Source organism: Taudactylus pleione, unplaced genomic scaffold (genome assembly GCF_031769625.1).
Source record: "Taudactylus pleione unplaced genomic scaffold, aTauple2 ptg000089l, whole genome shotgun sequence".
NCBI classification, from domain to species: Eukaryota; Metazoa; Chordata; class Amphibia; order Anura; family Myobatrachidae; genus Taudactylus; species Taudactylus pleione.
Window position 1 is genome coordinate 15,134,401 of NW_028284491.1, and position 13,996 is coordinate 15,148,396.

The window sequence follows — 13,996 nt, forward strand, 5'->3', positions numbered from 1 at the left end:
AGTTTTCTCGTGAAATTTTTTACATCTAAATAAGTATGGAATTTGTCCAATTTGTTAGTGGGAGCAAACTTTAAGCCCTTATTTAGAAGAGTAATTTGTGGTGTTGTCAGAGTGCAATTGCTAAGATTAAATATACCCATTGGTTTATCATCTTTGACTACTAAGTTGTCTCTATCTTGCTTTTTTTCTTTTTTTCCCCCTCCCCTACATCCTCTTCTGGTGCATCTAATTTTCTTTTCATGGTTGTTTGCGGGTTGCCTATTTCTAAAAAAGAGTCCCCCCATTTTGGTACTTCAGGAAAGGATGAATTTGTGGGTGTCGCAGGGGCAACTTCGGTCAATGTTTGGGTATTGGGTTGCACTATAGGTATGAACGATCTTTTTGTGGTGTCTATTAGGTCCTGCCAACCCCTCTCGAAGGACTGTCGGGCTAGGGCCGATATATGATCTTTTTCTTCCTCTAGTTCATCCAAAGAATGGACTGAGAAGCTGGTTTCTGTGATATCGCTGTCCTCAGTTAATGATTGACTATAGACTGATAATTCTAGAAGATTAATCTCATTTACTGGTGGTATTGTAGTTGTATGTTATCTGGTCATGAACTGTTGGTATGTCAGGTTTAGTTTTTTATATAATGGCGTATGGGTCCCGATCCTCCAACTGTCACTATGTAGTTTGGTACTGTTTTCTGCATAGGACTTGCTATTTGCAGTGTTTTTATTTTGTTCAAGATTACTAGGAACAATGTTTTTAATGTGTTGCACTGAGGTTACTTTATCGTTGCCATAATGTGCAGTTTGTTTCATGGTTGGTTTAACTGCCTTACTCTTCCTATTATTAATCCCAAATTTGTCTCTCAGTATTTTAGATCTTTTTGTATCAATAACCTTTTGTTCTTCCCTGTCTAATCTAGTTTTGATCAGTTGTTCTAGATTCACATATTCTAAATCATTTTTGAAAGGTGTTAAATCTCTATCTAGTTGTGTAATATGTTCTCCCAGAGTGATTAGTTCCTAATTCCTTTCTTTAATGATCAATTTCATTAGACAGAATGAGCATTCTCGTAGAATCCCTTCCCACTCTTTTACAAACGATGTATTTTCCGTGCTGTGTGTCGATGTTTTTTGTATTAATAAACCTTTTGGTATAAGTTGTTGTTCAAGATACCAACTCAATGTTTTAATGTCCCACCAAACTTTTGTCTCTTTATCTAGGGTTTTTTCTAGATCAGTGAATGTTCTATAGAAAACATGTGTGTCTGGTGTTAATGGTATACCTGTTTCTAAATTTCCACATAGTGAGTGGGCCCTATCTAATCTGGATATTCTGGAGTCTAATAACCCCATTAATGTGTCCCCTTCTCTAAAGCTGTCAACTTCAGGATAATGGTAACAAGAAATAGAAGACAAGAAAAAGCAGTCAGCGCTCATAGGGAGGGTGTGTAACCACTAGCTGCTCTCTCAGGAATTATCCACAATTCCTTAAACTGATATAACAAAAAATGGATAGAGCGCTCCGTGGTATTTTTTCTAATATAATATAATGGTCACTTCTAAATAGATCTAAATAACAGTCTAAATGATGTACTGGTGGGCAAGAACTTTAGGCTGGATGTTCAGGACAAGAGTCCTATTAATATGGAAATAGTCCGGTATCCAAGTGCGAAGTCCCAAATAGTGAGAATGTATATTTGTCCCAAATGGGGATATCGCAGTCTAATCGTAATGCCGCACTGGTATGCAACAACTTGAGGCTGGTTGTTGCCGGCAGATGATATATATAAATCAGGTGGACAACATCTGTCGGCAGAGTATTCGCACGTGTGAACTTTTACATGTATAAGTTAGGTCAGCAAAAACTGTAGGCAGATTGTTGTTTTAAACGAAACGTAGTCTGGATATCTCCTCCACTTGCCTCACCACCTCAGAAGAGGAACGCAGTATCAGAGTGACAGGTATACCAGAATACAGTATCATAAGGTAGGAATATGGTGACTTACCTGACCTTGAAGTCTGCTGGTCCTGTATCAATCTTTGTCCATAATCACTGCATGTGAGTGTGTGTGGGGAGACTATGTTGTAAGGATGACTAGTAATTAATAATACAATGACTGTTTATTCAACAGTATAACAAAGAAAGAAATACCCTTCAAACAGGGATTAATTGTTAAAATCACAAATGGGTACAGGTGAATGTCCCAACGCGTTTCATCTCATTATGAGACTTTTTCAAGGGCAAAATGGTGCTTGTGCTGTGGAGCCATCTTATATATACATGCACATACAACTTCCTAATTGATAATGACCCCTGTCCACCGGCGCCTAACTTCCAGTATTGTACTTCCGGGTTACAAGCGCCATGTGTTTGAGGGCGAGATAGTACAGTCCCATAACCTGATTCTCCTTCACTGGTCACCACGTGTGCCGGCGCCGCACTTCCGGTGCTGAACTTCCTGGTATGCGTGCGCCGCGTGTACACGGGGAGAGCTGTGCAGGAGTATGTCATGCCACCTAACACTCCTGTCCAATCCCTGTGTGAACAATAACATCATTTGGATGTTCATCACGCCCTCCAGTTACATGAGATGAGGCTAAACTGGGCTGGCTTATTTGTATGTCCTTGACAATGGCAGCGGCCATTTTTGGTTAGGTTTTTCCTATGTGGAATAGCCATGGTTCATATTAAAAGAATAGAGGCCATGGAGTCGTCTGATGTAATTGTCCCCAAAGGTGGTAGTGGCCATATTTGGTATAATGAAATGCAGTCCATATACATAAATACATATCATTTAACTTGGTTGTCAACAATAATAACTAATCTTATGCATCAGGTCAACACTATGACAAATAGTAAGAGGTTGAAACTATTTGACTATATGTACCTTAATATATAGGGCACTAAATGGTAATATCTGTAAACTGTCAATCAGAATCATAGATAAATAAATATTTAAACAAACATTCAAACAAATATCTATTTAAATAAATACTGTCTCACAATCCTTGCCCCTGGACTACACTAGGTTGAGACATATCAGGAGAAAAATACAAGATAATATATAAAGGAATTATGTTATAGTCCCGAAATGGGAATCATAGTGTTCAAAATTAGTTGATATTAAAGGTTAAAAAAAATGTCCATACTATTATATCCCTGAAATATGTGACTGATATAAATGATTATGGAGCTACTGCATCCATATAAGAATAGTATCCCATATTCTTAAATTTAGGGGTCTAGATTGAGTCCTTCAGGGTAAAGGGTCTGTAGGTCATAGAACCATTTACTTTCTCTACGGTTGATGGCATCTATCTTATTGCCTCCCATTCTTCCCTTCCCATTCTGAGTCTTGATCTAGAGCGGGAAACTTTTTGGTTGGCTAGCTGGTGACTGTCTGGGTTACATAAATTCGCGGAGGAAACCTATAACTGGGGCATTCCTCACACTAGGTTCTGGAAATCCCTTCATCTCGAGCAGTTTCTGCTGTCATCTGACAGACTGAGCCTTGCTAGAAGATAACTTACTCTCTGAGAAATTCTGTGCATCTCTCCAATCAACCTAGCATACAATCTCCTCCTTTCCTATATATACCAAAGTCTGATCTAGGACAGTCTCGCTAAACAGATCTTAGGTGTCAATTTCTACATCGCTCCAGCCTTCTGGCTGTTGGCTCATTCACAAATGCCAGTTTCCACCTACAAAAAAAAATCCCATATATACCACCATAGTATTGTCATTACAGCAGTAGTACCTATATTCTGGAAGTCTCCCATTCCTTCCACATGGAAACACTGGTTTCTCAGACTAGGTTATGTCAAAAGGAAGATAACTTCCTTTCCTTAGCAGATATGTCTGCAGAGTTTAGCCAGACCTGGTTTTCATGGTTGGACTAAAGACTAGAATCTTCATAGACATTACAAGTCTACCTTAAGGGGGTCCAGGTCCAATCCTGTCCCTCTTGTTATCAACCTAGATTTCTAGGTTACAATGCCCTTTGCGAGGCTATTAACACAAGTAAGCAGAGCAAAGTGAATCCCTATCCCCTTCCCATACCTTCCTCACTCCCCACTAGTCCACCATATGTAGATAAGTCAGTACGATGGTATCCATAACATTGTTAAATGACATATACATGAAAGAGCAAAACAATAGGTGTATGTATATATATATATATATATATATATATATATATATATATAAATAAATAAATTGCCACAGGCTTGGCACTCTACCTCATGAAGGAGCGTAACGGGGGTGCCCTCTGCAAAAAAAATGACAATAGCAGGCAGGACGGCAGCGGCACTCGCAAAGAAATAGTCTAATAAGACCGGGTCATCAGACCACTAACATTTAATTCAACGTTTTGGTCCCCGCGGACCTTCGTCACCCGGTCTTACAAGGATCTTTTCCTCCGTCACAAAGATCCACTGCTGCCTGGAGTCCAATAAGGCCCCGAGGTGCAGGATCCTCTGAGACTGGGTGAGAGTGGACCTCTGCCAGTTTGTCAACCAGCTGTGACGTTGCAGTACCGCAATCGTCAGATCCAGATGGTGTAAAAGAAGCTCTGGAGACCCCGCTATCAACAGGAGGTCGTCCAGATAAGGCAACAGTCGGACTCCTTGCGTCCGCAGGAGAGCCATGACCTTGGTGAATACCCGTGGAGCAGTCACCAGGCCAAAAGGCAGTGCCCGGAACTGGAAATGTTCGTTGCAGATTGCCAATCTGAGGAACTGCTGATGGCGCAAAAGAATAGGGACATGCAGGTAAGCGTTCTGGATGTCCAATGACACCATGTAGTCCCCAGGTTCCAGTGCCAGAATAATGGACCGCAGGGTCTCCATCCGAAACAGAGGCACCCTCAAGGACTTGTTGAGGGCCTTTAGGTTTAGTATTGAACGGTAAGACCCATTGGGTTTCTGCACCAAAAATAGAATGGAATAGAAACCCAGGCCCCTCTGGGAAATTGTAACATGCACTGAAACTCCGGCCTGGAGCATAATGTGCAAAACCTTCCGCAGTTCCGAGGCTTTCCTCTGGTCTAGCGGAAGGCCTGTCCCGAAAGGAGAGGGCATACCCGTGAGAGACCACCTCATGAACCCAAGTGTCTGTCGTAGTCCTCGACCAGCACTGGGCGCACTGAAGCAGGCGCCCCCCACTTTGGGGTCCCCCAAAAGGAGGCCTGGACCGTCAGGCCGCAGGTTTGTTATCTGACCTAGGAGCCGGACGTCTGGTACTCCAGACCTGTTTCTTGGGCTTGGACAATTTCTTGGTCCCAGCCTGCCATGGAAAGAACTGTACTTTAGGCCTACCTTGGGCCCTGTGAGGCTGAAAGGACGACCCACCAGCACTAGAAGGAATCGTAGCAGACGGAAGACATGCAGATTTTGCTGCTGCCAACGTAACTACAATTTTGTCCAGATCTGGACCAAATAGTACCTGTCCAGACCTTCTAATCCCTTTTTGGAATCCGCGTCCGCTTTCCAAGAACGCAACCATAAGGTGCGACGAGCAGCCACGGCTGCAGAGGAGATCCTAGAGGTGAGCATACAAATATCTAAGGCCGCTTCATTAATGTAAGTGGCCGAGTCTCGGAGATTGCCCACCAACTCGGTCTGTTCAGCCGAACAGTGAGAGTCCAAAGACGCCTCCAAATTATCCGCCCAGCGCTCCATAGCTCTGGCTACCCAACACACGGCTAGAGCCGGTCTGGATGCTTCCCTGCAAGGGAATAAACGGATTTGAGGCAGATCTCCACCTTGCGGTCAGTGACATCCTTCAAGGATGACATCGAAGGCATAGGCAACGTGGCACTTTAGACTAGGCGTGTGACATGTGAATCCACTTGCGTAGGGGATTCCCGCTTAGAAAAATAATTGACCGCAAACGGATAAGGCACGGCTAAGCGCCTCTGGGGCTGAAACGGTTTACCTGGATTTTTCCACGCCTCCTCTAAATGATCCACTAATTGATCAGAAAGAGGGAACACCGTAGCCTCACCCTTAATATCCTTAAAAAGGCATATATGAATGTGGCCACCAAAGGATCAATATCCTCAATAACTAAAGCCGAGCGGACCGCTCGAATAAGACCAGGGATATACACCTTGGACTTAGCGTCCGGCTCTTTGCTACGGAGAGGTTCTTGGTCAGATAGATCCAGAATCTCCCCATCATCTGACGTCTCATCGTCATCCCCATAAGGAGCAGATAAAGACGCCACCGGCCGTTATGAGGCCGCAACACAGACTCCCCCTGTAAAACATCGGATAAATGCTGAACCGATGTAGAGTATTAACCCACGCAGGCTCCGGCGGAACCTGGGAAGGGACAGGGAGACTGTGGGGTACCATCAATTGTCTCGGGAACTCCCGCATGGGTGACGACACCACTGACTGCTGGGACAAACCCGTCTGGGTAAACGCAGGTGGCGGAACTAGCTGGCCCACAAGGGTTGTAAGCGCCTTAGCGAAACAAGCCCAGGGAGGTTCCTGTACCGGGACCATAATCGGCCGTGACAGTGCCAGGCACTGGGGACATAACCCCTCCACGTTACCCTCCCCCTCCGCTATTGGTACCTTGCATTTAGTACACATGAGCTGGAGAGGAAAGTCAGTCTCAGACATGATGGTAAGTATGTGACACTCACACCTATACGTATTGGTATAGTGTGAATAACACCCTGCACACCGCGCACCGCAAGGGCTTTGAGCAGAGCAAGATCAGGGACAGTAATAAAGCTGACAGTAGAAAGTGAAAGTACAGACAGCAGGCTAGCAGTTCAGTCACATACAATGCAGAAGAAAAAAATCCCTGCACTATTAGCGCTGATTCTCAACTACTCAGACCCTCAGGCTGGTAGGACTCAGCGCTGCATACACTGACCTGTAACAGACAGAGGAGAGGTATGCTGGGGGACCCAGACCGCAATGCCACCGCTCACAGGCTTCCAGCAGCGTTCACCATGCTTTAAAGATGGCCACCGAGGAGCAGAGGATGAAGGAGGCCGGCCTGGGGAGGACAGCTGACACACTGTGGCCAATCAGGCAGAGCAGAGAGGCTGTGTGCAGCAGGGGAGGCGCCGGCTGTGAGACAGGGAAAGCGCGCTCCCCTGGCATGCATTTAACCCCTGGGACGCCGCAGCGCATGCCGCTCAGCAGCGGCCCGCTGTCCCAGGGGGTAGTGGAAGCGCAGGTTGGTCGCCTGGCTCCATGCTGCAGCCAGTCCCCATTGAGCCCCCTGCCTGGGGACTCAGGACCATGTGACCAGCGGGGACCCACCGCGGGACCCCGCTGCTTACCTGCTATCCCCTTGGATCCGGCCATGGTCCAAAACATCTGGGGACACCGCTAGCCGTGACCCCAGATGTCTACCAGCATCCCCGGATCAGTACCGGCATTCTGGTACCGGTGGGGTGTAGGGGAGACGGCATGGACGTCAGTACTGACTGTTCCTGGCTGTACTCCCAGATGTGCAGCCAGCGCTGCCTTTAAAAGAAACTTCAGGGGCTCTTCACAGCCCCCCTCTGCACAGTGCCTCCGACTCCGGCCAGGCACCGACGAAACTGAGATGTCTTGGCCCGGGGGCGGGGTATAGGAGAGGGACCCAGATGCATCCTGGGAGGCTGAAAACTAACTCTGTGGTGCCTGAAGACTGACGTCATCACCTATACCCCAAGGTATCCTGTGGATACCCTATGGACCCTGAAGTAGAAAAATTAATTATGTTATATGTTATTACACTATGGAGCTCCCACCCTTTTGGAGGTACATAATCTTGCTATAAGTCTTAGAAGAGGTCCCTGCTGTTTCCTTGTGGATCACTCAGGAAAACCACCTACAGTCAGGTGCATAAATATTGGGAGGCACATATAGAAACCGTTGTAATTCCTACACCGTTCACCTGATTTGGATGTAATTACCCTCAAATTAAATCTGAAAGTCTGCAGTTAAAGCACATCGTTTGTTTCATTTCAAAGCCATTGTGGTGGTGAATAGAGGCCACAATATGAAAATTCTGTCAATGTCCCAATATTTATGCACCTGACTGTATATGAAAGCATACCACCCAACATTTTGGTTGTTAAATTTGGGGCTCTTGCACAAGGCAAAAAGGTCACATGCCACGGTGGGGATAATCCCGGCACTCCGGCAGTCACCTAAACAGACACAGCGTGCATGTGCGTGGCATCCATTCTCCTTCACCGGCATGGAGCCGTATTCAATTTGAGCGGACCCGCGATACTTTTCCGCCTCCCGGACTTTTCGCCTACTTCGCAGGCGGAAAAGTATCGCGCGCGTGCCCGCGTATCGCCTTATTCAATTTGAAAAGTACGCGAAAACGGGACCCGGCGAAACTTAAACAAGCGGAAAGTCCTGTCAGATTTGGGGAAATCAGCCTGACACCCCTCAAAAGATGCTCTGACATGGGGGTTAGCTATGGTTACCCCCGATTTGGCTTGCTGAAGGTATTTGGTGTTTTTAAACGGGCTCAATAGCTGCTAAATGGCGTTTTTGTATAAGTGGTGAAGAATAGTATTCAGGAGGGGTTTTTTTTACAGAAAATAACTTCTCAGCAAATTTAGGGTACTTGAACATGTAAGCCAACATATTTAAAAATTGCTAAAGTTCAGTTTTGAAAAACGTGAAAAATCCACCTGCAATTAAAAAAAAAAAACACCTGGGGCATACTTGGGGACCTTGGGGTGTACTTGTGTTTTTTTTTTTAAATTGACACAGTTTACCTTTGGGGGACTGTCTGGGCTGCACGGGGGTTCCCTCAATGTTACACCCCAAAACCCCAATTCTGCACTTTTTTTCGCCTATTACATTGCATTGACTTTCCGCCTAGGCGGAAAGTCTTTCAAATCGAATACGCCGATAATTTTCCGCCTGGCGAAATGACATCGGCGAAACTTTTTTGCCGATTCCGGCTTTTCGCTCCAAATTGAATACGGGCCATTGTTGGGAAGTGTTTGCCAGGGGCTGCAAGTAAAGGCTTGGCGGGCCACCTGTTACACATCATCACTGTTGGAGAAGTTGCCCATAGTGACCAATACACCCCCCCTCTCCTCTCCTCCCCCCAATGACTGGATGACTACAAATGGAGCAAACTGGGGCCCTGCATACTTCCTGGTAGCTGCCCACTTCCCCAGGACTAGCCACCTTTAGAGCTGTGGGAGATTTTCTGCAATGAACAAGTGCATTTGAACAAGACGGCTGGCAAATAACCTGCTTTGTATGTACACATCTTTTTACTTATAACTGTATTTATCTGTTTACCACAAGACCATTTGCACTAGGTGTTACTATCTAGCCCAATTTGTCAGTTGCAATCAAATGTAATTATATACAGACATGTACTGGATCTATGTGTTGATTATGATAGGGTTATCAACAAGTGATAGCTGTATTATTCACCAGCTGTATATTCTGCCAGCTGTATTGTAGAGTGAATCAAATAAACCTTGTGAGCAGAGGGCCCCGCCGATGAGCAGGATGTTGCTGTACCTCGCCGGCAAGGCACGTAATGATAAATACCAATGGCATATTCCTTTGTATCACTGCAATACTAAACTAAATATGCCAATGGTATTTAGGTTCATTGTTAAAATGGGGCCTTCACTTACAGGGAGACTTCAGAGATTAACAAATCAATTCTGAACTTCCCCAGGCATCCTAGCTGTTGCACATTGCAGTTTTATACATATAGAAGATAGAGACCCCTTCAGCAATACAAAGTCAATGAACACATTTTCTTCTCATTTCAAGATCACAGGAGTCTGAAAATCTCTAATTTAGAAACCTACAAGAAAAATAAAGAGGGGAGGAGAAATAGTGAATAGACAGATTTTAAAATAGAATAGCTTGCCATTGGGATGTAGGGACAGCTGGAATAGCAGAGATGCTGTCAGAACAGATATATAGGGTCACGCCTGCAATCTATGTTAGGCACAGCAAAAATATAACCGGATGCTCTGCGATATATAGAGAAACAAGGAAATAAAGAACACACGAGAGTTTGTTTTATAAAATTTTATTACAGTATGATACCCCTGAGAAAGGCAGCCAACAACACACACAAAGATGATTCCTAGTAAATCCTTTAGGGGTGTCTAGTCACCTCGGTTTGTAACAGCTCAGCTCATACAGTCTGACCCAGCAGGAAAAGAAGCCAACAAGAATCATCCTTCGGAAAATAATAATGAGAGGAAATAGAAAAATAAAACTATCACCCAATATGGGAGAAGAGAAAAGGAGTCAGACAAGGAAATATTGATTGTAACAGCACAAACGGACGTTTTGCATAACTGACAATTGTACAACCAGATATGAAGTTTCTTACAATATGAGAATACACAGGGTTGGCTATACAGGGAGACACGCAGAACTGCTTAGCGTCAGATTAGAGTCTTTTCTTTAAGGCAGCTACAGACCACATCAGAGACAGCCTGAGCACAACACAATGTAACTGTTCCACTTCAGGTATGTATACTGTCTGTGTGAGTAGCATGGGCACCAGTGGAGAAAGCTTGTAGCCACTTGGTAACTGTCTCTACTATTACAAGCAGTGGCAGCATAAACCTCCTACAACACACTACTCACAAAGCTTTCCACTGACATAGCAAAGATGTGTGTATACTCATTGCTTAGAAAGAACTGCCTCCTTGTAGGCAAAACGCAACTTCCTCCATGCTTCATCCTGACCTATAATTACCTGCAGCTGGAGATTGTATATATATGCAGGCAGCTTGCAGCTCACTGTGCAGGACTCAAGAGTCTATGTACTAAGAATTGGAGGGCGATAAAGTGGACGCAGATAAAGTACCAACCATTCAGCTCCGGTCACTTTACAGGCTGTGTTTGAAAAATGACAGTTGCCACTTTATCTCTCTCTCCAAGGCTTAGTACATAGGGGGGTCACAATCCTTCTAATCCTTTTCAACATCAAATAGGTGTGCTCCATTCTGAAAAGGTAGTCTAGGATTATGTCCTGTGTTATAAATGCCTGCCTGCATTCAGCGTGTTTCAGCTCCCAGCTTCAGGTAATGGTGTGGTTCAAGGTAAGACCTCCCCCCTTACACCTCCTAAACAGAGGACAAATACATAAAGGGGTTTTGCCCATAAGTGAACACTCCTTAATAAGGAATATTAGATTTCTAAAAGCTTCTATTTCACTTCTACATTTTACTTTGTTTCTATCAGCCTAACATCTGCCATTTAGCACAGAAACATGAATGCTGCTGCAATGTAACACTCCAGACGTTTCCTGCTTACATCATGCTTTATACTGCATGTCATCCTGCCAGCTACATCCAGGCAACACAGTTTCTCCAGTGCCTCAAACAAACAACAACACACTAGAAAAGCCAGATTTGTCATAGCAGAGAATGTGCAAATTCTGCCACAGAAGTGGTTCCGAGGTTTAAAAAAACCATAAAAATAAAATTGCATTAAACAAAAATAATCAGAATAGCCAACCCCATATTTCACTTCATATGTATTACAAAGTAAAAGATTAAAAAAAAAATTATAACATAGCTAAAACACATTTATTGCACTTGCAACACATTAAAATATCAGCAAACCCACGTGTTCATGTGTTTAACACTTTATGGTAGGTTACCAAGCAACATAAAAAGCACCAGATTTACTACTGACTGTTCCCAAACAATGCAGTGGTCACGATAGGTTTTGCAAATGGATAACAAAATCAGTGCTCAGTCAGGTACATGACAAACCCACAACTGCAACATTTAGTTTACGGCACTTAAAGTCTTTGGTATGAAATACTGTAATCTGATAAAGAACACATTTTGGTGCTTGGAACATAGCCCTAAAAAACCCAAAATAAAACAATAAGTTACAGTCCTTGTGCTTCTGTAACCAAGCCCTAAGCCCACCCAGGTTTCCCCAATGTTGTAGGAGTCCATTGCGAAGCACTTGTCCCGAGTCTTCAGTCTCTCTGAAGTGGCAGACATAGAGCTCTCTAAGCAGCGCTAAGCACTTCCCCTTGAAGTCTGTTTGCAAACCACCTAAATATACTGCTAGAGTCGCCAGCGCAGACAGATTAGCGTCGTCCTTTAAATACATTACAAAATAATTTGCCCTGCCCTCATTTATTTCTACAGGGGACAGTCTCTATTAATGTGCACAGCAGTTAGGAGTTTACATCCAAGATGTTATGACAATGTAACTTTATAGACTATATGCACCCGCGAAGAGAACAAAAAAAAAAAAAAAACCAGCACACGTGTGTGGAAAAGTCTTGGTTTTCTTATATGCAGTTTAGAATTATTAGCTCTGTATTTGATCCATTTTGAAAGAAAAAAAAAAATTTTTTTTTTTTTCGGCACAAAGATTTCATTTCAACTGTACACAGATTATGTCTTCAATGCAGCGCTACCTCAGCGACTGTCAGCTCATGGAGTACAGGAAGCTCAAGCATAACCAATGTGCCTATGTCACAAGAAACCCCCCACCCCTTGCCATTTTCCTACATAATTTGCATAAAACTGCATACACATTATGTGCTAAAAAGCTCAATAAGTTAACAACTTTGTTTTAAAAATACCATTTTCAACTCATTTTAACTTCAAACATCTGCTCTCCCCATACACAATTTTTACATGGGTCCACAGTTTTGGACATATACAGTCTTTTAGATTTCTCTGAGAGTCCCAGTTATATCTGAGCAAAGGAGAACCAACGCTGTACACAGTGAGGCAGCAATCCACAATGTCTGTATTCTGCTTCTCGCCTCTCCGAAGGCAACGGTGAAACAAAAACAACAAAAAAAGAAATCTGGGTAATCTAAAATCAGGTGATAACCAGCACCAAAAAAGTGGTTTAGACCAGGATGAACGAACACATGTTCCTCCCACATTCTTGTTTTGGACTATCTGAAGATTGAAGTTATGATTTTTAATTTTGTCTTAAGAGTCCTCACCATCGACCTCAAAATAGTTTGCCTTCATTGGAAGCCCAGCTGATTCAGCCACAATGTCCCTGTAGCAATGGGGCCTTTCACAACACCCAGAAACATTTTTGAAAACCGTGTGACATTTTGTCTCCCTCCCTCCCAGACTTTGTAGTGTCCACTTGAAAGATGAGTCACGACTGTTATTTCACCTTCCCTTTTGGAGATTGTTTGGCAGTGCAAGGGACGAGGCTGTATGCTCAGTCTAGGCCTCAGAGGCAGCCTGAGGTTTGAGTTCAGCTTTTTCCATAGCGGTTCCATAGGGCAAGGATCGTTTAAAGAAGCCAAGCTGTGTGGACACAAACAATACATAACTTATGTATATAAAGGCAACAACACAGATAACAAAATCACAACCAGGCACCAAATTTGCAAAAACTCCCCAAATGACCACTCAAAGCTACAAATAAGCAAATCTCTATCAAATTCCCCCCCCCACCCTGTGGTTAAGGGAAATTACTTAACACATGGAAACAACAGCATCTGGTTTGAATAGACAAAGTTTGATGTTGCAGATTTAGTTATCTTCGTTATACAGATGCTGTGGTGACAAGTGTCTACAGGAGTTACCCACTCTGCTTCTACATTACCTCCTTCACCTTCTACCATGTATGTAGCTTTATTTCCTGCCTCCCTTCAGTGTGTTCTTTGTTCATACATCAATGATTGGGCAGATAGGTGTATTTCCCATGTGTTTTTGCATCTTAGTTTGCATATATTGTACTAGGTAAGTTTTTGGAGCAAAGGAATTAGTATACAAGCATAATGATGGCATGGGGCAAGTCACTAGTACCTGTCTTTTGCCTTTTTAACCCTAGTTTCTGTACTTTTTTCCTCATTTTTGCAGCTTAGTACGCTTATAGTGTACTAGGTACTTAGAATTAGTGTTTTGGTGGAGCAAAGTTTTAAAGTCCATGCTATTTGGCGCAATTTGAGGATAGGTGTATGTGGTCACCAATGTACAGTGCCTTGCAAAAGTATTCACCCCCTTTGCATTTTTCATGTTTTGTTGCGTCACAACCT

General features: G+C 43.7%; 1 protein-coding gene across 1 annotated transcript in view; it reads right to left on the reverse strand.

The window, feature by feature from the left end:
- Positions 1 to 10,020: 10,020 nt before the first annotated feature.
- The window catches only part of ITGA5 (integrin subunit alpha 5), a 97,617-nt gene continuing 93,641 nt past the window's right edge, over positions 10,021 to 13,996 (reverse strand). Inside the window, exon 30 of the mRNA XM_088469208.1 lies at positions 10,021 to 13,262. Coding sequence (XP_088325334.1) covers positions 13,179 to 13,262 — 84 coding nt within the window. The 3' untranslated portion in view covers positions 10,021 to 13,178. The remainder of the gene's footprint in view (positions 13,263 to 13,996) is intronic.